Raw genomic sequence first — 25,643 nt, 5'->3', positions numbered from 1 at the left:
GAACTGAATATTTCTATGAACCTGTGATACTTTTTTCAGGATTCTTTGATGAAAAAAATAATTAAAAAAGAACAACATTTATTCAAAATAGACTTTTGTTAAAATATTAATAAAAACTATAATAATATCTCATTGATACTAAAATAACACTGGTTCTGACTGGTGCTCACAGGCACATTTCGTGACTAGCTTGAGTCCTATTTTACCAGCTGACTAGTTTCTTGCAGATTCAGTACTGGACTGGTCCAATAGTGCGCATCTCTAATGGAGATATGTGTACACATCTGAAAGATGCAGGCAGTGTGAGAAATCCCCAGAGATGGAGGAGCGCGAGTACACATGCCTGAGACCAATTAAGAGGCGGGCGGCATAGCTCTTCAGGGCAGCCTGCTGTAATCATACACACTGACTGGTCAATGTAGAGGAGCACATGATGAATAATGCAACGCCTGGTGGGTGTGGACCAGCATGCGCACGCGTGTGTCGTGAGTAAGAAGCGGAGAGCGAGCATGTGCGTGTGTGAGTGTGTGTGTGTGAGTGAGGAATCCCTCCCTCAGCCCCCATCCAGCCGGTGCCTGCAACATGAGGTCAGCGAGCTAGCAGGGAAGAGAGGAGAGAGCGAGGAGGAGAGGAGCAGGAGGGAGAATGTGCCGAGAGAAGATCTGAGGAGGAGGAATATGCAGAGCAGAGGAAGCGCAGCCCATCGATGGCAGCCATGCTGAGTCCAAAGATCAGACAGACCAGGAGAGGTACAGTACGCTGCATTTGTATTTCATCTGTCGGCTCTCAGGGGCCACACGCTGTACGTGCTTTCATCTCACAGCATCTCTGCTTCAGGTGCTCTCAGCACATTGGCTGGATCAGCTCTCGTGATACTTGAACTGTGCGATTATCGATTATACCACTGATCAATGATATATATATATATATATATATATAATTGATATGATCATCTTAAAAAAATTTTAAAAATAAAAATTGAGAAGCAGGTGTAACTGTTATGAAAGCTGCAAATTACAAAATACATAATTTAGTAATATTTTAGTAATTTGTCCCATAAAAATGTGACTGAGTACAACAGATATATATTTTTGTGACATATATTGCATTTGACTAGGCTAATAAATCCGCCAATATTTTGCCATATTCTGATATTTACTGATATTTTGCCATTAGCCAATATTGATTATAAAAAATTTTATAGTATCAGCGTATATATTTACATCTCAGTTGTTGTAATTAAGTTGCATTCACCTTATATTACATATCAGCATTATATTTGCAATAATAGATGTCCATATTTGGAAATAAATACCCGTATCGGTCGACGACTATGTAAGACAGCTGTGATAATTCAACTATTTACATCATCAAAATTCTGATTTAAAACAAGATTAGGATAAAAGCGTCTGCTAAATGAGTTAATATAAATATAAATGCACTCAGTAAGTCTTATCTCTTCGCTCTCATTGTGTTGTGGCCGACCGTACGATAAACCATGAGCGTCCAGCGATGCATGTTACACCTCAACAGCTGAACATCAGCGCACACATTCCACTATCATCCGCAGCACGCTGAGGCTTCAACACACACGCCCACAGAGCGCCGATCATCATTCATCAGCAGCCTATAGCACAGGCTTGGGTGAGATGTGAAACACAGGCAGGGGAAGATCTGAAGCACAAGGCTTCATTCATCATGCATCAACTTGATGGATGACACTGTGTTAATAAGCAAAGCTCAATGCAAGTAAAAGGCTGAGTGATTTAGCCCTTTATGTTCTCTCAAGCCTCCTATAGCTCCCTGCCCATCCCCCCACCAGCCTAATGCTACCTGCTGAACATCAAGGCATCTGCTCGGAGAAGATGTTAAAGCACGAGCCATGAATTTGTTTACACGGCTCTCTGGAATACTTGATTCTCATTGGTCAATCACAGCATTCTGCAGTCAAATGTATTGTATAAAGAGCATCAAGCTGTAAACTGATCGTTGTCCCTGGTAACATAAATACGCTACTTTCATTTATTCTTCCACTTTCATGTTCAGATTAATATTTCAAGTCATGTATTCACTTATTTGGTAAAAGCCATGTAATATACTGAATAATGTACAGTCAATGGGTCATTATCACAAAAAAAAACAATTCAAGACCTCTCTGCTTTGCATCAGGGTCTTGCATCACCCTGAAAGGGTTTGTTTTGCGATAACGACCATCTGACTGTATTATAACTTATTAAATTATATTTATGCAGATGCTTTTATCCAAAGCGATTTGCATTGAAGGTATACATTGTTTTAGTTAATGCATTCCCTGGAAATAGAACCCAATCGGACCTTGATGTTGCTAGAGCCCTACTATTTATTTAATATACAATATAATATAATATAAATATAAATAATAAATAATTTATACATACAGAATAAACATTTTCTAAATGGAATGTGCTTGTCTTGTAACAAAATAAAACCAATTATTTAATTTAGGAAAAAACATATAATATCTAACATAATATTTTTTTGTCTCACTTTATATATATTGAGAGAGAGAGAGAGTGAGAGAGAGAGAGTGAGTGAGAGAGAGTGAGAGAGAGAGAGAGAGAGAGATGCCTTTATACTAACTTTGTATGCCTTTATATTTATAATAGGGTTATTATAGTTAACTACAACTAAAACTATTAAAACCATTAAATAAATAAGATAATTCAACTATTAAACAATTGAATCCATAAAATAAATAAATAAGAAATAAGATAACTGTAATACAATCTAAAAAAAACTGCTTATTTCAGCAACACCTTATTATTTAGTTTAACTTGATGTACTAAAATAACAAAAAACAATTTAATAAAAACTGTATAGACATATATACTAAAAATTACTAAAACTCCTAAACCTGTAAAAATGAAAACGAGAGAAAAAAAATTCAAAACATTAATAAAAACTGTAGTATCTCAATGATACTAAAATCACATTGATTTAGGATTCACGTCATTAAAAGTTTGATAACTGAGAACGCACACTGTAGGTTGTTTCTTAACCAGCAGTGGAGTTTATCTAAGGTGCCAAATTTATATGCCACAAACGTGGCGCCAGTTCTGACACTGTCATCATGCACAACTTGAATACATTCTTTCCACTATATTTTAATTGCAACTTTAGAGGCAACTATTCTCAGAGTTGATCCCGTCTGTGCCAAAACAGGCAGTTTTGGTGACCACATCCTAGAAACGCCCATGACAAAGTGGGAAGGTATGAATCATCATGTAGAGAGATTTGCAAACTGGGTGTCTGCACTCTGTTCCATTTGACTTCAGCACTGAAAACGCTCAAAACTGATTGGCACAAAACACTCGTGTAAACCAGAGTGCAGTGAAAACATGCACGAGCTCCACAAATGTACAGCTTTGAGGGACGCTTTTAAAACACTGAATGTTTGTGTTTCTGCTAAACACATCAAAGTTCCCATTTCGGCATAATATTCTCAAAAAATATACAGTGCCTAAAAAATATATAATGTTGGATGAACTTATAAATTTGAAAAATATGGTGATTATTACTAACAGCTGATTGTACTCGCTATAAATGATGTTCACAAATGTGCATGTTTTGTAAGCCTAAGGAAAGTCCAACCCAGGCTCACTGGAAATAACGTGCTTGAGGCGATGTTTCTGCAACACTGATATTGCGTATACCTTACTGCACGTTTCACAGCAGTTTCAAAGTGAAATGTCCAGTGAGTGGCGCTAAAACATGCATTCAATATGTGGCACGTTTTTATTACGTTGGTACAAGCACATATTGCTGCGTTTTTATTACTTTGGAACAAGCACGTATTGCTGCGTTATTATTACGTTGCTTCAGGTAAATATTATGCCAGTTCAGAATTCAAATGTCCGTGGAATGTCGCTAAAAGATTATCTATCGTGTAGGAAAATAACAAACCCCCTTCACCAAACCCAACCCTAAACGAACCGATAATGTTTAACGGAGGTAAAAGGGATAGAAAAAAACACATTCGCTGATGCAACCGTGCTATTTTAACTTCCTTATAGGCGGGTTTGAGCTGTTTTGTCGCACCGTACTTTCACAGGATTCGTACCAGAGCTCTTCACCTCACAAGTGCAACGCCGTATCGTGAGCTACCGAGCAAACATAATAGATAACAATGTTGTGCAAGTAAAATTAGGCTTTCTTAATCGAACCTCTGTAAAACATACTTTGTATGAAAAGGAATAAAAGTTGTCTGAGTTTTACTGCCTCTGGTGTTCATTTTAACTGGAAACTGCAGTGATTCGTATGTATAGGTACGTTTCGTGAGTTTAGCAGAAATGACAGAATGTTGCAGAATTACATTCTCCTTTAACTACTAAAACAAAGGCTGCACTGATCGTCACACCAAGTCAAAATTTAATGAGTGATGAAGGTTAAATATCAAACATGAGATTGGCATTAGCCACTACCAAGTTTAGGGCTGAATTAGTGCTGGGCGGTATGACCAAAAATTTATATCACGGTATTTTTCAAAATTATACCGGTTTCACGGTACATGACGGTATTTTTTTTTTCATGCATGACAGGGTGTTAACCATATTTTCTACTGATTGAGAGAGGAAATACTGCAGTATATTGACTTAGAATGCCCTATTTTACTGTCATGAGGAGAGTTTTTATTTAAGTCTCTCGGTATATACAACAGAACAAGGCGCTCACTGCGCATTCAAAATCTCCGTCAATAACTCAGAATATAGCTCTATATATGTTTTGTGCTCCAGTAGCCCGGCTTCCCGGGTGGCTCGCGTTCCCAGTCAGTCTCTCTCTCCCGGTGCAGACCTCGCTGAACCACGTCCCCCTCGCCACACAAACTAAAAACAACAACAAACAAAAAAGTGTATGTGATATTAACAGACGAACTACGCTCATATTTATAATTCCAAACAATCAGTAAGCGACAGGTGCTAGGAAACGCTGTTTTGTACTCATTTATTGACGAGTCGGCTGCGGTGCGGCCAACTGAATGCGCTGCATCTCTGCCGCTCACTGCACAGAACAGACGACGAGAGAGGCGACACTTCTCCGGGAAAGTCAGATCTCGTGTTCGCGGGACAGCACTGGCGAAATCTTCCAACTGAACCATAGCTAAGGTTTATCCAAAAAAGTCGCTAGGTTTGTCAGTATGAATATTCTATGGATAAAAGCCGCTAAAAAGGTCTGAAAGTTGCTAAATCTAGTGCTAACGTCGCGCTCGTGTGTGTGAGACGCGGGAGCTGATGGCAGGGGGCGGTGGATATTTGTGGCGGTCAATGTGGATATTGTGGATGAGTTCTTCTGTGTCATCACGTTCTATTAGTTCTACAGCTTCAGTTCCGGAACTTTCACGCTTAGTAACACATACAGCTGTGTCCTCACCACAGTGCAACAGTGAAAAGGGACCCCTTTCAAACAGTGTCGCGTTCCGAACGTTGTTTAAGCGACATACACCGGTATTGCGGTATTTTAAAAATTCATATTATAACAAAAATAAACACCGGTATTCGGTATGAACCGGTATACCGCCCAGCACTAGGCTGAATCATGTGAATTCACGCAGCATAACAAGACTAACCACTCAGCCACAACCGCAAAAACCACCTGTTTATATTAACATACCCACTAATGACTTACACTTTAAGATGGCTAACTATAATTATGCTAGCTAAATGTTGCCAGTTTTACCAGTCAGGATTCTGAACATGGAAGTTCTGTCTGTATCAAACACATCAAGTAAGACACACAGACACCCCCTTGTGTCTTCCTCTGGTCTCCATTACACAGAGCAGGGCTACTGAACCCACCACACCCATAGACACAGCTAATGTAATCAAAAAGCCTGCAGCTCAGATGAGGAGGAGACATTATGGAAAAGGCCATTGGAGACAGACCCAGCAGCCGTCACGCATTTGTCTCTCTAAGAGCCTGACTCAATCCCTCCACATCTGTACTGAACATTTCATTCTAGTGGAGGCGACAAACAGAATGCAAATAGAATGTAATAGAATGCAACAGTGCCCGTCCAGTATTTTTCCCATTTGTTTGTTTGTTAAAGAGTTATAAGTCATTTGCAAGCATAAAGGAGACTGACTCTTAACTCATTCGCAGTGCTTCATGGGAGTAGTACTAAAGATTTGTACTTATTATGTAGCTGTAATTATCTTGTTTTAATTCTCTGATTGTTGGAGATTTCTTTGCAGAATCATGTGGGTTTTCACCAGGACTTGTGCTGTTAAATATGATTATTTAAAAAAATAATTTGAAAATGCAGGGTGATGGATTCAACAAAAGCATATCCCATTGCTTAACATCCTCATTCAAAACCAATTTCCCTATGGAGAAAATATGGGATTTTTACTTCAGGTTCCGGACTGTTGCACTCTATATGAATTAGAGACTTAAGGACCAGTCAGTTGTCCAGTTCACCAGTGGATTGGGAGTGAAAAATAATATAATCTAAAAACACATTGATTTCTTCTCTTTCTCTGAAAGCCACACACGCATTGATTTTGAGTCCACAGCCCAGAGGCATAAGATGACTTTGTGTGTGCTGGACAGACTCCTATAAATTATCAATGGTGACACAGATTATTCATACAGTAGTCCTGTCTTAAGCATCAAGCAGCACAGCTTGTGTGTGTGGCCTGTGTCAGATCAGCCAAATTATAAAATCAGAAAAATCAGACCAAAATCTGTTCACTTCCATTAAGGAACAGATACAGGGTAGTATCTTCTATTTTTGTTAAATTATACTCTATGTGCTGTATCTAGTTGAACAGGAACCTCTATCTTAACTACATGAAAAGGCAAACTGCAGAGGTTTCTAAATCCAGTGAGCCTCTGACTAAATTACACTCTGGAGATCCTATTAGAGTATGAGAACTCACTCCCTTTGGGAAAGTGATACAGGAGAATCCCAAGATAAATTTACCAGAGGGTAACTGGTACAGAGCAGAGAGGATGAATCTTCATATTCTGTTGCGGGAGAAGACGCTGAACACAGAGCAAACAAAGAACCTGATAGAGGAGTTATTTTAGTCACCTATAACTAAATCATAAAAAACATTTTTTTGTAACTTGAAATAAATATGTCAGCTAATTACCAAAGCAGCATTTCTCATTTTTGTTTATTTCATCTTGATGTACTAAAATTAAAACTGAAATAATTTTTTTTTTTATAAACTATATAGAAATATATTTACAAAAATTGCTGATAAAAACAACAAAAAAAAATTTAAGATATCATTCAAAATCAATAAAATGAATGGGATTTATACTTCCGGACTCTATATGAATTTGAGACTTAAGAAGCAGTCAGTTGTCCAGCTCACCAGTGGATTGGGAGTGAAAAATAATATAATATAATAATATAATTGAGAAAAACTCATTGATTTCTTCCCTTTCTCTGAAAGCCACACATTGATTTTGAGTCTACAGCCCAGAGGCATAAGATGACTTATAAAAATGACAAAAACACAACTAAATTACAAAAACCTCAACTAACTCGAATTATTATAAAAAAAAATAATAATTTAGTATCATTGCGTAACATTCACTGACTGTTTAGTTTTTTGTTTTTGAACAAATCACTGCCTTGCAGGTGAAACACCGCACCTATCTTTGAGCTACATGTTTTTAATGAAGCTTTCTTTCCTTCATGGAACACAGAGTAATTTTTAAGAAATAACGTGGATCAATTTTTCCATGCACTTATGCCATAAATGGAGACTGAAGCTGCCACGCTTGCAAAAAAGACACAGAAGCACCATAAATGTCTCATAAAAATGTGGTTGGTATGACTCATGAAGTCTTCTGAAGTCATACAATAGCTTACAATTCGGCTTTTGTGTTCCACACGAGACGAGTACATGATGACCGTTTTCCCCTCTGCTACTGTAAGTGCTTGTCCTCCTTGATGCTTGTCAACTGCTTGATCACTGACATGTACGTCTCTTCTCGTCACCTACAGCCAGGTCCAAGAGCATGGTGATGGGAGAGGCATCACGTGGCTCATGCCAGCCCACCTCACCCAGTCTCCAAGAGGGGGTGCTAAAGGCTGGCTGGCTGAAGAAGCAGAGGAGCATCATGAAGAACTGGCAGCTGCGCTGGTTTGTGCTGCGTGCTGACCATCTCTACTTCTACAAGGATGAGGAGGAAACCAAACCACAGGTGCGTTCAGCTTTGAAAATGTACATGCAGTTAACTGCCAAACATTATGCATAGCAAAAAACGTATGTCTACGAAAAACAAAATTTGGGGTTAAACTACTCTGAATTTGCACCACTGCACTATGGAGACGGTTGTCCAATGGCTTCTACAGTACATGTAAAGTCCTGTACTGTAAGCTGACACTGAATCAGACACACCCACTGAGCTAGACACGCCTCTTTCTACCATACAAACATACTGCCAAGCCTGCTTTAGTCAAGGACTAAAAATTCTCCATATGGGAATTGATTGTTTACGCTATTTCATAAACCTTTAAACCTGCGAACGATGTGATGGAGTCTCCCTACGCTCTCAAACTACTTAAATATTTGTGTGTGCATATATGCATATTTTGCAATAAACGTAAAATGATTTTTTTTCACAATCAACATCTTTAAATCAGTAGTTTTATCATAATCTGTTGTTTTTCATTTGATTATGTCACTCATAATGCTTCATGGGGTTTGTAGTTCTTTTCCTAAGTCAATAAGTACACAGTCTTGTACCTTTGTCTTTTTGTACAAACATTTTTTTGCTTCAAATCATAATTTGTAATGTTGTAAATCACCAGTTGGTTGGTTTGGTTAATGGCTTATAACTCTTAAACAAAGACTTTTTAAAAACACCTATATGGGAAAAACTGAATGGAAAAATACTTCTGGAACAAGGACAGCTGAAAAAGTGAGTGGGCACTGTTGTATTCTGCAACTTGAGCTGTGTTTGATTTACTAATATGAATTATGAACCCACTCATAAGAGTCACACATGCTGGAGTCAAATATATTGGTAACTGTGTGTTTTTTAATCACTAAAAAATACAGCTCATTAGTGTCATTCATTCAGAGTCATATAAAATTAATAAACGTATAACTTGCAAGCAGTGTCGCTTTGGATAAAAGTGTCTCCCTATTCATAAACGCAAATGTTCGCTGCATGTTTCACACTGTAGATTCACTAGCGGTGTTGTGATGCTGCTGAGAAACATCTCACGGTTTCTAATTTATCTTAATGCAAAAAAATGCACAGAGAGTTGCAAGCCACCTCTTTTTAAGTGAGTGTGACAGATCTCCAACAAAAGTCAATAGGCAGCACTATATGACAGAGCATCATGTGACAAAGAGCTATAAAATTGAAGTGTGAACTCCATTTACGACCAGTTGCTTCACATTTCCACCATAATCCAAGCCTATAGACGTTGCTTTTAGCAGGTTTTTGACCATCTCATATTAAGCAATCAATACAGTCCAGCCTTAGTAAGTTGGTCAGTCAGACTGACGAGTGTGATGAACCGCGTCCCTCACAGGAGACTGTCAATACTCATGCAAGCACCATTAATCTGTGTCCATGCTGCGCTGGCCAGGATGTGTGTGAAAATGTCAACCCTCCCACTTTTGCTGCCTTTAATCAATGGGATTCAAAGTGGAAGGGCTGTGTAGCAATCTCATAGCAAATCACACAGCGAGATGAAAGGAGACAGCAGAGAACAGGCCGTATTGAACGGTGTGCGGTGCAGACCTCACGTCCAATGCATCATGATCTAAGGTATATCATTTTCATACAGAAGGAGAACTGGAGAATATTTGGATTCCCAAAACATTTTTTAAGAATTTTCTTATCTTTTTTTATTAAAATTGACCTAAAGACGAAACTTAAGAGTTTAAATTCCTGAAATGAATGTTCTTAAAAATCATCGTAAATAACTTCATAAGTTAAGATCAGCTCCAACTTTTCGTAAATTCCCAAAGGTAAGATGTTTAAAGGGATGTCTAATGCTATTTCATGCATTCTGACTTATTTACACTGCTAAAGAGTTGGATTATTATGCTAAACATGACCAAAGTCTCAAAAACGAGTTGAACGTATGACAGTCTATTTCTGTGACAAATACACTCCTTCAGGGTTTGTATAAGTTTCAGAAAGTTTTTTTCGAGTATAGCCCATCAACGTGCTTCAAGTCATTGGGGTCCGTTTCTGAATCAAATACATATGGCTGGATCTGATTTTTAATTTAAGTCAATAAAGTTTTTGTTCCTGTTTTATTTATGTCGACGTCACAGCTTGCAGACGATCGCTGTACAAAATTCTCACGTGCGCGTGACTCTTTAGCTCCACCCACGGCACGCCTCCAGGAGCTCGACTGTCTTTGGAGTGAAGTATAAAGCTGTATCTGTCTTTTATAAATCTGATAAAACTAAAGACTCTTCGGGGACATGAAGGATGCAATACTACTCTATAGGTCAGGGGTCTCCAAACTCAGTTCTGGAGGGCCGGTGTCCTGCAGAGTTTAGCTCCAACTTGCCTCAACACACCTGCCTGGAAGTTTCTAGCATGCCTAGTAAGACCTTAATTAACTGGAGCTAAACTCTGCAGGACACCAGTCCTCCAGGACCGAGTTTGGAGACCCCTGCTATAGGTACTCAAGATTAACATGAGATTGGCAGAAACTGGGTGTGTTATGTCCTTTAATGAATTTTTGGATTGTTCCAAATATTAAGCATTACAACATAACCTTAGCAGCATAATCTGAAGTGACACCAATGATTGATCACTTAAAAAAATAACAGGCATGATTATGCATGACGGCCATACACAGGAAAAATGCTTATAATAATTTTGTAATAATTTTAAACCTCTCAACTTCTTTCCTTAGAAGATATTTTTATATTTAATACCCAGACCATGAATTGAGTCGAGAATAATTTTAAAATTGTGAATCTTACAATAAATCAGCGGGGGTAGGGGGTGTGGAGTTGATCCACATCTTAAAAAAAACAACAACCAATTAAAGGAAAATGTCTTGAATACTGCTAAACAGATTCAGTTGCCTGACAAAAAGCACTTGGGAAATTCTGACCCCAAATCTTCATTCAATTTGTTGCCCTGGTGAATAATCTCTGGATTTCATTCAGTTCATAGTTTATCTAATTGAAGGAGGCACTTAGAAAATGTGTATGGTGGCAAACTGCCACATGTTAAAGTGTTCAAGCTTTTGTTAGTACAATAGGCTCAAAATGCCTGGTTACACATTTTCAGAAGACTAGGAGACTTGATGCTGATTAAAGAATTACATTCAAGTGTACATGGTAATTAAGTCTGGTTGATTTAATAGGCTAAGTGATGCATTTCTAACTATTCGTCTGTGCAGGGCTGCATCTCGCTGAAGGGCAGCCAAGTGAATGAACTGACAGCCAACCCAGAAGAACCCGGGCGACACCTTTTTGAGATTGTGCCAGGTGAGCAGATCTTCAAATCATCTCTGTCGTATCTGTGTATATATGGCTTTTGTTTGAGTGTCAGGTAATCAAACAGGCCTTCCAGAATATGCTGATTACAGAGGGGTGATTTGGGTGATTTGGCCCAACATGATTTATGCCGAACGCCTATTTGTTTTATGACAAGTAAATAACACATGTGTGCGAAACCCACCAGAGCTTTTTTTTTTTTAACAATAGAGCAAATAAAACCAAATATCTAATTACAGCCGTGCTATAAATTACATAGCTCTCGCGCAGCTAACTTAAGTCAACCTCTAAATGCCCTCCAAATCCACTCAGTGTTTACAAAATATTAAATTCTCTCTAAATCCTTAAGATGATGCCTCATACGTTTCCCATTCTCTCTTTTCCACATGCTCATTACATTAAAATGGGGAATATTGAATTTCTTATCTCTGAAAATGCAGCCCTGATCTGCTCAAGCCAGAGACAGCAATATGACAAAACTGCAGAATAAGAATAGGAATAAAATACAAATCAATCTGTGCAGATCTTGGTTACAAATAATCAAATTCTTGTTGGTTAATGTGTATTCTGGTGTATTTATTTTTTCCTGTAACTACAGCAATTCACATTAGGGGTGTGTATATTTTTGCACGTATGGTATATAATATACTAAAGGTAAAATTCTGATTAATTTTTGAAGATCAATCCAATCCAATAAGGATTCATCAGTGAATCAATTTTTCACCCCTAAAGTGCATCATAAACATTTAGATAACTGAATTCGGTGTTAGCCAAAGTAATGCACCAAACACAATAAATAAAACAGCCAAACACACACAGCATGGGACATTAGCAGCAGTTTCCTAGACCCAACAGCACTTTCTCACGTCAGATCAGTCAACACACCATCTCCTCCCCAGAGAAAAGCCCTTAACCACAGTCTCCGTCTGACCGGCACGCTTCAGCTCCTTCGAGTCAAACAATCTCACTGGCAAAGTCCCTTTTCCATGCAAAACAAACAAAAACATGACACAAAGCAGATCTCAGAGCTCCCTCGTGTTTCTTGCCTTAAAAATGAGTGCGGCATTTGTCTGGGCATGCCTTGTCTGTTGTTGATGAATGAAGAAATGGAAAGACTTGATTAACAACTGCACAAACTCTGAACTCAAAAACTGAATCAAGATAAAACTGAGATTCGGAAACTGCACTGAGATTTTCGATGAAATCATATGAAGTTTTGGGTCCTGTAACCCTGTAAAGCATGCCATATGAAATGATAGTCAAATTTATTGAGCCTTTAGATAAATAGTTAAAAAAATTAGCATATGTGTTTGTTTGTTTTTTTGAGTATCATATTTGATACATCAGGCTTTTATGTCTTATAGATATAGTGATAATATAGTGCTCATACTTGAGGATGAAAAACATTTTTTAATTCAAAGAGACAAGCTGAGCAAAAATATGCAATTTGGTGATATTCGATGTTGATATGGCCAAAAAGTAAGATGAAATTCTGATGCTTGTAATGTAAATCAATGGGATCTTTATAACAGAATAACTGCTTACATATAGAGTTGTCACTCTATATCTCCCAATAACATTTAGTAAGATGATATTGAAATGCTTAGTTTTATAATCAAAACATATAACTGCAATGTAATGATGATTGAGAGATTAACAAATTAACGTTCCTCAAAAGCCTGATGATCATATTTGATACATTTAACATGATTTTTTCTATTAAATGATGCATGGATAATCAAGTAAAGCTAAGATGCTTCAGTCCAGTAAACGTTTATCTTGAAATAATACAAACAGTATTAAAGTTATTTCTGTTTAGTTTAAAAAAATAAGTAATGATTTAACGGCAAAAAGACGGCATGTAGTAGATTGTGTACAACAAGAAAATACAAACCAAAAATATCCAACAATGGCAGCATTCATTGCAGGGACATAAATGACAAGAGCTGATACAAAAATGGGATCTAAACCAGTGGGAAAAGCCTGGCATTATTGGGAGATTTTCATGCTTCTGTGTTTGAGGCATTTAGAATAGAGTCACAGAGCATGATTGTGACCCGAGTCCTGGCATCCTCTGGATCTGCTAACCCATGCTTGCTAAACAGAGTTCTGATATGTAGTCAGATTTCTGCTAGTGAGGATTTCCCCAAGCATCAGGTCCTCTGAGATCGATGCATCTGGTGTGCTGTTTGCTTGCTTAAGTGCACTGAGGTGTTTAGAAAGGACTAACAGAGCAGGCCGTCTCCTTCTGTCAGTCTACTGTGAGAAGACAGTGGGAATGAGAAAAACAGAAGTGGTGCTGCTTGAGCTGACCGGAGACATCAAAAGTATTTTCTACTCACTGGTTTTCCAGGACGTACAGTATGGACTAGAGTGATCCAGGTTTTTTTCTTATCCTCTCTGGGATGTTTGAGATGTTTTGACAACTATTGAAGATTCGTTTCTGAAAGTGATGGTTTGAAGCAAACACACCTTCAGCATGAATTCTGCGTTGTGCTGGAACTTCTTGTGCTGTGTTTGGGTTCATGGCCAATCTGTTGGAGTAAGAGACATGGCAGAACATTAGTTCCAGATCAATCCCTCCAGTGCATCATGGGGCAGGGCTGCTGTAAGCCACGGAGGCACAAACCACCACTACCCCAAGGTAATACCTTTGTTTATGCATGTAGAAATCGAAGTTACAAGGATTTTTATTGTTGGAGTCAATAAAAAAAATTACAAAGGGCTAGAAATGCTGGGTTATGGTGGTTTATTTTTGTACAGAATAGTTTGTTCATAATGCAACAGCTTGTTCAATAACGTTTATACAATATTCATTTTTTAGGTATTTTTATTTTTAATATGGACTATAATCAAGATGATGTCTGAAATCTACACCCTTCTGCATGTCACTTTCAAGTGTTCAAAAGGACAAGTAAATAGTCAAACCTTGTTAACTTGTTAGTACTTTTGTAACTGGGTGTACATATACCTGCAATCCAAAAAAATAAAATAAAATAAAAATTATTGGAATCAGAAGTTGAAATCGTGGAATTCTAATATTAGAATAGAACTACATGATGTTTTTGTAGCAACATTCTTTTGAAACAACGCCAATGTCTATGGTAACATGGTAAAAAAAATTAAAGACTGTAAAAAAATATATTTACAGTTCAAATAATACAAGTTTTGACAAAAACAAGTATTATAAAATGATAAACATTGGTCTGAACAAAAAGAACAGACGGGCTGAATGAAAATGCACAATAGATGGCTCTTATGGAAAAGCAGAAACATAGCTTATAAACTACTTAAGCAGGCATTACATGGAAATAATGACAAGAAAATGCCATTGAGACTTTTCTGAAGATAGTCAGTTCAAATAAAAACTCCTTGGATTTGCAAAAATCACTTGAATGGCCTATTTCAGTGTTAGAAATGGTGAATTCTGAAAGGCCCCAAGGTTGCAGGTATGTATACAAAAAGTTTACTGTTTGAACTGGGAAAAATAAGTCAGTCAGATAGCAATACTGGCGATATAGTCACCGAAGAAGTGTAACAGTTGTGGATGTTCTCATTAAGGCTTTACCTCCAGCCTGTTTATTTTCACATAGTGTTTGCCTGCTATGTGGCATCTGTCAGTTGATGTTAATAAGGAGTATAATCACTCCTGCTCGTAATATGTCTCTAAAGGTCAATTTGAGATAAGCTTCTTCAGTCCTGTGCATAATTACACAGCACATAATCCAGATCACGTGTCCCTGCAGCAACGGCAAAGTCATGGGTTCGACTCCCAAGGAACACACATGAAAATAAAATGCTGCCAAAGGCATGAATAAAACAAAAGAAACGCAATCAGCACTCGGCACACAATTGTGTATCGGTCAAAGCCTGTGCTCAATCATGTATTTCATGCTTGAAATAAATGCAAATTGGTTGTTTGAAAAAAAGAGAAAGACCCCAGAATTCACTTAATCAGGTCAGTGTTGCATTCTTTCGCCACAAGCCGATTTCTTCCCTGCCCACAAGATCAGCAGACATTCTGACACTTCCTAAAGAGACACGAATGCTAACAAAATGCCACACCATGGTGAGAAATGACGGTTCCTCATTATGCCTTCAAGTCAGCTTCCACTCTGTGTGAGAGCATTAGCCTCAGACGTACCGCTGGGTCTGCTTGTCTTATTTATCTTAATTGCATCAGTACTTGTTTTTTTTCCATTCAGTCGACACTGCTGTGAACACTTATCTACTCATGACTTATTCCTCTAGGCACAGTATTGGCTTCTGATTTTTCCTTTATCACTGGGAAGCTTTACACTGAAGCCATTGTGGAGGTTTTTCTATTTTTTATCCTTTACTTTTGCAAAACCAATGGGTAATGGGAAGTGTCTTTGTTACTTTGGCTCTTTCTAGGTCTGTTTTAAATTAATATGATTTGTGAGGTGTTCAGCTGCTCATGCCAATGATGGCGAAATGGACTGAACCAGTTTGATACTAAAACTTAAATATATCTCACTGATACATGACGATATTTAATAATAATAATAATAATAATAATTTATGCATTTAGCAGACGCTTTTATCCAAAGCAACTTACAGTGCATTCAGGCTATACATTTTTTTGCAGTATGTAAAGATATTTATTTATTTTTATGATATTTAGCATTAAGAGATACATATCAAAATTACCATATAAATAAACTACCTAAAAGGTATGGAAGCTTGTCTCAGCCATAGAATAAGAAAGAATTAAAAGGTAATTGTGACTTTTTATCTCACAATTTTGACTTTTTCTCTCATAACTGAGATACAAACTCGCAATTGTGAGTTATAATGTCAGAATTATGGGATATAAACTCACCACTGCAAGAAATAAAGTAAGAACTGCAAGATATAAACTCATATTCTGACTTGTTTTGCTTGCAATTGCGAGCAATATGGACTTCTTTTCTCAGAATTGTCAGACATAATCTCGCAATTGCAAGTTATAAAGTCCAGTTCTGAAGAAAAAAGTGATATAAAGTTTATAGGCCTATATAAACTCGCAATTCTCACTCTATAACACAAAATTGCGAGTTTATATCGCACAATTCTGACTTTATAACTCACAATGTATCTCAATTATGAGATAAAAAGTAGCAATTATCTTTTTTTGCAATAACTTTTTTTACTCAGTGGCAGAAACAAGTTTCCATGAAAAGGTGATTGAAAGTGTTAAAAATACTCTACCCTTTATTATTTCATCCTAAACTCTTTACTGCCATTATACAATGACAATGAATGCAGCGCAAAGAAATTCACATTTCTACATGTATAAATATAATTACATACTGTATCTAAATCTTGGGGAAAAATTGGTGCTGTTCATTTGATCTAAAAAGCAACAACAGAAAGCTAGCAGCTCTTGCATCTGCGGCCATTTTCTGTCTTGGCACAATCTTAGTTGCAAGCAATAACAGCAATGTTTAAAGGGGTCATATGATGCGATTTCAAGTTTTCCTTTCTCTTTGGAGTGTTTACATTTCCGACGATTGCTTGCGGTGTTCGGCCAATCACAATGCACTGGGTCAGCTGGCCAATCAGAGCAGACTGCGCTTGTCGGAAGGAGGGACTTTGTAGAAAACGAAGCGTTTGAGAGAGGCGGGGCATAGAGGACCTACAATAATGTACAGTATTTGAAAAATAATGTGTTTTTTGAACATTAAAGCATGTCAACATATTATGTTACACAAAATAATGATCTTTAAAAAAGCATCATATGACCCCTTTAAGAATTTTTACATGTTCAACTTTGTTGCAATAAACAAATACCTTAGCTTAGAATTTATTTAAAATGAAACTCTTCAAGTACCAGATATGAAGGAATGTATGAATCTTTGAGTAATAAACAGTGATGTAGTGGTGGGGGGAAAAAAAGAGTAATACCATCATCTGACAGATTGCCTCTCTTGTTTTCTCTCTCAGCTGGTGAGAAAGACAAGGCTGCAATGAGCCATGAGTCCTTTCTACTTATGGCCAACTCCCAGAGTGACATGGACGACTGGGTGAAAGCCATCAGACGGGTCATATGGGCTCCGTTTGGAGGAGGTACAAACCACAAAATAAAGCCACACATACCTTATAGTTAGTCAAACCTTCTCTGGGTTGATGGATGTTTCATTCATGTTCACATGATATCACCAGTATTGTCAGTGGTCTAAACTCACAAAAATACCACTGAGCAGAGTAGGATGCCTCACTATCCAGAGATTAAATTACAAAGTCATGTTATTAATAGAAAGTTCTAACAAGTAATGTAAAGCTAGTTCAAGTTATCAGCTCTCAGTTATAGACTATGTGGCAATGTGTCTCCACTTCCATTAGCAGCTAGAACAGTAAAAGCCTGAAGGACGTGCGGACGTTATTTTTAGACGTACAATAACACGAAAAATTGATTTTCTTACCGTGGTCTGGAAAACGGCGGGAAAGTTTCCAAGCGTCTGGCGCCAAGAAGAAGATTCGATTTACTGGATTTTTAAAAACTGTGTTTTTAAATTATGCTTGGATCGATGTTATTAACCCTAACACAAGTTTGTTGTACTTCGCGTTCTTTGAAACACTTCGATGTCCGCCGTAAGTGCGAATCTTCCCTGCACTGTGGTTTGGAGTAAACCTGTCAAGTTATAAAAGTAACGTTACAGGTGAAAACTGCGTGACGGAAGTCACGTGATTACTGACCACAAACTAACTTTCACTAACGTTACTATTTATTTATTACTATTTTTTTATGCTAAGTATGTTGTTTGGACTTTGTAGAGCATTCTGCATGTGCAAAAGTATTATGATATTTTTAGTCAAATTAAATATATAATAAAACTACTTGTGGTGAATTTCGAGTTAATATTGTGTAAAATATCATTGAATTTCAGATTATATGTTGCTATAATTCAATTTTTGTGTCACATTTCACACACACACACACGTTTATGTGTGTGTGTGTGTGTGTGTGTGAGAGTGAGTGAAATGAAATGTGATATATATATATATATATATACTGTATGTAAAATATATCTCTAAAAAAAATTACCATGTTTTTCCCCCAGTCTGTATAATGGTAGTACCATGGTATTCCTAAAATTACCTTACATTCTTAAAACTAATGGTTTCAAACGTTTATATCTATATATAAAATCTAAAAACATTTTGTGCATTGTACCATTTCTTAAAAGATTCAGTTTTCTTAGTGTGAGGAACATTTTATTAATCTAAAGAATATTTTTCTACTAGAAAGAACCTTTTGTGTAATGTAAAGACTCCATGAATGTTCTTCATGGAACCATCTCGTTGTCAACAGAGAACCTTTTTTTAAGTGTAGAGTAAAATCACTACGGTAATGATTTAGTGCCATTTTATATATCAAAGTACAATAGTATTATCACTGAACCATTATAGTCGTAGTACATTTTTGTAAGGAGTGCTGTGTGTTTTGACTGATTTAAGAATCCGTCGTTTTTAAAAAATGACCTGCTTCGTCTCTACAGGCATATTTGGGCAGCGTTTGGAAGACACCATACAGTATGAAAGGAAGTTTGGTCCTCGTCTCGCCCCTCTCTTAGTTGAGCAGTGTGTGGATTTCATCAGGGAGCAGGGTCTTGATGAAGAAGGCCTGTTCCGGATGCCGGGACAAGCAAACCTTGTGAAGGAGCTGCAGGAGGCCTTTGACTGTGGAGATAAACCTCAGTTTGACAGGTACAACTACTCTGAGCACAGACGTGCAACCAATGAACTCAGTTCAATCAGCTGTTCATACTAACCCTATAATTGCCATTTATAGTAACACTGATGTCCACACTGTGGCTTCCCTGCTGAAGCTGTATCTCAGGGAGCTGCCCGAGCCAGTCGTTCCCTTCTGCAAGTATGAGGATTTCCTCGCTTCTGCTCAGCTCCTGGCCAAAGATGAGGAGGAGGTTAGTGACGGCGTGATATCTGAACATACAGGCAGTGTAGAGAAGAAAAACGAAAGGAGCAAACCTTAGATGGATTTGAAAACATTTACATGTGTCTAATTCTTTTTCTAGAAATGGTCAGTGGAAAGATGTGCTTAACCTTTTTTGCACCCTTGTTAAAAACTGGAATATGTCAAAACACGGTTGTTTTTGCATATATATATATATATATATATATATATATATATATATATAGTTATTTTCTTGCAAAAATATTGATAGTTGTATATGAATAATGTCAATTTTTTTAAATGCTATTAAACACAGGGTTACAAACATCAAACTTGTCAAATTTATAACATTAGGGAAAAAATCTAAAACAGAATGGTTAGTTTGGCTTTTTTTGCACCCATGTTAAAACTGGTATATGTATATATGTAGTGTATTTTTAATTTTTTGCAATAGATATATATTAATATATTTTTGCTAGATATATATGAATAATGTATAAAATATATTATTTTTTATTTTTTGCAATAGATATACATGAATATATTTTTGCTAGATATATATGAATAATGTATAAAATATATTATTTTTTAAAAAAAATATTATTAAACATAGGGTTACAAACATAAAACTTGTCAAAATGTATAACATTAAGAAACAAATCTACACCAGAATAGTTAACATTAAGTTATAAGTTAAGTTGTCACTCATTAGAGGATAGTTAGTTTGCCTTAACCCTTTTTGCACTCATCTTAAAAACTGCGATATGTCTAAACACATTCTTTGTGATTTTAATTTCTATAAATAAACATTGCTATATGTATATGAATAATGTATAAAAAAACCCTAAACAATCTTAAATCAATATACAATTATTTGAGAAGCAAAATGAGTTCAGGTATTAAGATATTGAGATATGAATGTCCTTGTTTTCTGAAAAATAAATAAATAAAGAAATAAAGTGTTATTTTTTGCATAAAACAAGAAAAAAAATCTGCTAACGTGGTAAGACAAATAATCTCAATTCAAAGGAAAAACTTTTTTTTTTTTTTTATATATATATAACTTTATGAAACACAGGGTTGCAAACATCAAACTTGTCAAATTTATAATATTAAGGGGGAAAAAAGGTTAACAAAGAGGTGGAAAGAGGTGCTTAACACTTTTTGGACCCCTATTAAAAACTTTGCAATATTTAAACACAATTGTTTATTTCAGAATCAGAATCAGAATGAGTTTTATTCACCAAGCGTGTGCAAACACAAGGAATTTGTTGTGGTACATACATACATGCATATATGACATGAGAACAGAAAGAACATTTAAATAAGTAAGACTAAGGATAAAAAAATTTAATAATAATAATAATGTGGTATACATCTGGAACAGAAGATGTATGTACAGATTTATGCATTATTTACTGTATATACAGCTGTATAAATACAAATATGTATATGTAATATACATTGCTAGATGTATATGAATGATGTATAAAACAAAGAAAGTTATTAATTAAAAAAATAAAAAATATATTATTACGCACAGGTTCGCAAACATCAAACTTGTCAAATTAAAAACATTTAAAAAAAAAAATAATAATAATAAAAAATCTGCACTTGAATGATTAACATTAAGTTCTAAGTTAAGTTGTAACTAGTTTGGAAATAAATTCTGGTTTATGGTTTGTAGTCATAAACCTACTGATAATATTTCCAAAAATCAAAAAATAGAAAAATAATACTTAGATGATAACAACACATCTGATGTGTTGAACAGACTTTCGAACATTTGCCGTTTTTGAAAACCAATAAAACCGAATCCAAAAGACGCAGCTGCTGTGTTGGAACAAGCTTAATGAATTATCATATGAATGCTCTGGCCTGTATACTTAAGAGAGTTTGTTTGCTGGCATTAGTGCATAATATTTCAGCAGTTATGTTTGTGTGCTCATAAAACAGTTTCAATATTCCTCCCACATATTTCACAGCTGACATGATGCGATGCACAGATGCCGAGGATGCGTCAAGCTCAAGTCAAAGTTTAATTCCCAGATTAGGCCTACATTATGCACATAATCTGTCTTTTCAGATTTTTTAGAAAAGGCTGATTCTCTTTAAATGTGAAAAACGTCAATATTTCCCTTGAATTCGAACCACGAGATGCTTAAGTCGCTTCAATGATTTCCACAGGGAATACAAGAATTAGGGAAGCTAGTGACGACCCTTCCAGCCGCCAATTACAACCTTCTGAAATATATATGCAAGTAGGTCCAACATAATCATTTCAGACACATTTTTGTCAGTCGTTTTCATGCTTTGCTGCTTAAAGTGAACTCCATCGTTGTAGATTTCTGGATGAGGTGCAGTCTCACTCAAATGAAAACAAAATGGGTGTGCAGAACTTGGCCACCGTGTTTGGACCAAATATCCTCCGTCCTAAAATGGAAGATCCAGTAGCTATTATGGAAGGTAAGCACTTATTATCCAATTTCCAACCCATTACTTTGTAAAACATAAACACACTTCAAAACCAGACACCTGCGAGACAGTTGCACCAGCTGTGAATAAAACAGTTTATATTTGTGGCATAAATGCAATTATAATCTATGCACTACTATATTTGAGCATGTACCATTACACTTTGAATCTGAAACATAATGCCACATATAAACTACATTTATGTCCAGATGTGCTCATGTTTTATGTATTAGTGTTTGTTTATTTATTTTAGATACAGTTCTTTGATATTATTTGCACATTTAAATAAACTAATTATTTTATTTCATGATTATTTATGTTTACAAATTTGGAGGCTTCTCTTTGGATTTAAAAAAGAATAATTCCGGAATATAAATTGTGTTTTTTGATCATCTGAAATGTGCATTTCCCACACGCTTTAAATACATTTGTTTAGGCTTGCAGATTACAATAAATGCTATTTATAATGAATGCCAATATAATTTATGTTTGTTGTACACAACTATTTGCTCTGTTCTGAATACCATTAAATTTAAAGGATACATGTTTATAGTGTTTGTAAAAATAAATAAATAAAAATGTAATGTTTTTTTTATTTATCAGTACAATTTACACTCTTAGAAATTGCTAGTGAATTTCACAATTACAATGAATCACGTAACGTTGAATTATATGTGAAATTAATATGAATGAAATTAGTAGCAATACTGAAATAATCTTTTAAAACATACTCTAATAATATTTGTTTTATTTACAACTTTTAAACAACATTTTTACAGTGTATTTTATTTCTAAATGCAATAATAAAAATTCAGCTATACACCGATGCAGCTTTTTTTCCCTTCAACAATACAATTTTGACCCTGTGCCACTATTTTCATGAAAATATATCATAATGTGCAACTACACGTTTACTTAAAGATTAAGTTCTGTCTTAAGAACTAATGATGCAACAAAAATAAGCACAGTTACAAACTACAGTGTAAATATATATATAATTTTTTTTTTTAAGTTGTAACTAAAACGAACATTATTAGAGTACATTTTACAAGAAAATACTATTCCAGTCTTTCTACTAATTTCATTACTAATATTAATTTCACATATAATTCAATGTGTTATTTGCTGATTTTTGTAAAAAAAAAAAAAATTGTGAAATTTACTAGAAATTTCTGGGTAAGAACTGTTTCTCCACGCTGTAAAAAAATATTTTCTGAAGTACAATTTTGACCCTGTGCCACTATTTTCATGAAAATATATCATAATGTGCAACTACACGTTTACTTAAAGATTAAGTTCTGTCTTAAGAACTAATGATGCAACAAAAATAAGCACAGTTACAAACTACAGTGTAAATATATATATAATTTTTTTTTTTAAGTTGTAACTAAAACGAACATTATTAGAGTACATTTTACAAGAAAATACTATTCCAGTCTTTCTACTAATTTCATTACTAATATTAATTTCACATATAATTCAATGTGTTATTTGCTGATTTTTGTAAAAAAAAAAAAAAATTGTGAAATTTACTAGAAATTTCTGGGTAAGAACTGTTTCTCCACGCTGTAAAAAAATATTTTCCGAAGTTGTAAATAAAGCAAATATTATTGGATTATTAAGATTATACAAAGATTATTGTTTTACAAGAAAATATTACTTCAGTATTTCTACTTAAAATGTCACATTTAATTCAGTGTTTTACTTGCCATTTCTTTGTAATTAATTGTGAAATTTACTAGCGATTTCTGAGTAAAATTGTTTCTAGACCTACCTTTTTTTAGTGCACCACCAAATACTTATACATCACTTATAGATGAGCATGAGGGAATACAGCATTGTGTGTGTGTGTGTGTGTGTTTTCCAGGCACCTCGCTTGTTCAGCATCTCATGACGCTACTCATCAGCAAGCATGATCGCCTGTATACTGAAAAAGACTCAGAAACATCACAGAACCAGATGGAGGTAAAGGACCAAAGCCAACCACATCAGCAGTCCAAGCTGGTGGACTGGATCTCTGAGGAGGATCTGCAGACCTGTAAGAATGACAACCCTACCAGCAGCAGTGCCTCGTCTGCGGACGCCGCTATCACCTCCAAGCCGGTGCCTCAGGGAAAGGGAGAGACGGCCGTCAGCCCTAGTAAGCAGGCCAAGACGCTTCCAGGATGGAAGTACACCTTCAAAGGCTCCTCTCCCCGGCCGCCGTCCACAAAAGTCTGTGGCTCCGCGGTGGACGTGTCCACGGCCTCCAGCGGGAACTGGCTCATGAACGGGCTGTCCTCGCTAAGGGGACACCGCCGCACCTCGTCCGGCGAACGCTCCAGGGATTCGGGCTCCTCTCAGAGACTGTCTACCTACGACAACGTCACGTCTTCTCAGAGTCTGGGCAGCGTGCTGAGTATGGAGAGCACGCCGTGGTCCTCCTCATCGTGTGAGATCTCCGTCCCAGACTCTGGAAGCGACCCGTTAGGGACAGAAGATGGGCCTCAGACGGAGGCGAGCGCTCAGGAGGAACGGAGCGAGGAGGAAGCAAAGCCCAGCGAACAAGAGGACGACGTCGGCAGTGCTGTGGAGAACCGCGCGAGCGGATTGTTTTGCAGTGACAATGGGAACGTAGCACCGGTCATTAGAGTCGTGGACGAAGACACAGATGCAAACGGAGGCCCTTCATCCCTGGCCAGCGTCGTGGAAGACCTGAAAGAAGAGCTGAGGAAGCAGAAACAGACTTACGAATCTAGAATTCAAAAGTAAGGCTGCTGCTTTTTAAATGACAAGGGTTTTTTGAATTGTTTAAAAATCACACCTATATTTAAGCTCTGTTCGGATGGGACAAGTTTCTTTGAGTATAGGTCAGGTAAATTTGTGTTTCTCAGACATATGAAAATAGATTGTATTTTAGAATAATTTCTGTGCTTTAAGGGATAGTTAACACCAAAAAAAAATAAAAATTGTCATCATTTACTCAACCTCCACTGGGTTCAAACCTGTATGAGTTTCTTTCTTTTGCTGATCACAAAAGAAGATATTTTGAAGAATGTTGGCAACCAAAACTTGACGGTAGCCATTCACTTCCATAGTATTTTTCTTTTCCATACTATGGAAGTCAATGGCTAAAAAATATTATGAAGACAATATGACATATTATGAAGACAACATTTTGCGATTTTAATTTGAATCAAACAGGGGGTTATTTTTCCTCCCCAAAAGCTCAGAAAAAAAATATGGAAAATTACTTATGGAATTTTTTTTTTTTTTTTTTAATAACTTGTGGGTCCTCTGAGAAATCACAGACAACCACTGTTAATAATTGCAGAAGGTATAGAAAGTAGAACTTCTCTAGAAATAATTTATTGCCAGAATCTGTACTTTTTAAATTCTTTTTAAATTTTGGTGATGAATTAGGGTTTGGGTTTTACTGTTGAATCCTTTCAATTAACATAAATTTAATCCGAACTGATTAATGAAGTAATTTGTATTTTTTTAGCACAATTTGTACTAAAAATCTAAACTTAGTTCATAAGTCAGGGGTTTTCAAATATTTGAACCCAAGAACCCCAAAATAATATGATCCCCTTGCGAGGTCCCTGATTCATAAAATATAATATACAGTATATATACACAATACATAATCTCATCTATACTGTGTGAGAAATATTATAGAAAAGCTAGTACTTTTTTCCAAATTATTTTTTGAATATTTTGGGGGTCCTCTTAAAAAAAAAAACAAAAAAAAAACAGACATCCTCTGTTAATAACTGTTAACTGTTTTTTTT

General features: G+C 36.2%; 1 protein-coding gene and 1 long non-coding RNA gene across 2 annotated transcripts in view; one reads left to right on the top strand and one right to left on the bottom strand.

Annotated features, from left to right (window-relative positions):
• Nucleotides 1-641: 641 nt before the first annotated feature.
• The window catches only part of arhgap22b (Rho GTPase activating protein 22b), a 26,806-nt gene continuing 1,804 nt past the window's right edge, over nt 642-25,643 (top strand). The window contains exons 1-9 of the mRNA XM_016513283.1: nt 642-749; nt 7,997-8,196; nt 11,381-11,468; nt 17,424-17,546; nt 18,980-19,187; nt 19,273-19,405; nt 21,583-21,656; nt 21,740-21,861; nt 23,738-24,617. Of these exons, the coding sequence (XP_016368769.1) occupies nt 707-749; nt 7,997-8,196; nt 11,381-11,468; nt 17,424-17,546; nt 18,980-19,187; nt 19,273-19,405; nt 21,583-21,656; nt 21,740-21,861; nt 23,738-24,617 (1,871 nt within the window). The 5' untranslated portion in view covers nt 642-706. The remainder of the gene's footprint in view (nt 750-7,996; nt 8,197-11,380; nt 11,469-17,423; nt 17,547-18,979; nt 19,188-19,272; nt 19,406-21,582; nt 21,657-21,739; nt 21,862-23,737; nt 24,618-25,643) is intronic.
• On the bottom strand, nt 13,328-18,133 carry LOC107708921 (uncharacterized). The gene is made up of 3 exons (XR_001636423.1): nt 17,903-18,133; nt 13,820-14,011; nt 13,328-13,736 (listed from the first exon to the last, which is right to left on the bottom strand). It is a non-coding gene; the product is annotated as an uncharacterized LOC107708921 (long non-coding RNA).

This window comes from Sinocyclocheilus rhinocerous, unplaced genomic scaffold (assembly GCF_001515625.1).
Source record: "Sinocyclocheilus rhinocerous isolate Xijiao unplaced genomic scaffold, SAMN03320098_v1.1 scaffold24, whole genome shotgun sequence".
NCBI classification, from domain to species: Eukaryota; Metazoa; Chordata; class Actinopteri; order Cypriniformes; family Cyprinidae; genus Sinocyclocheilus; species Sinocyclocheilus rhinocerous.
Note: the sequence above shows the minus strand (reverse complement) of the source record. Positions and strands in the feature narration are given on the sequence as shown.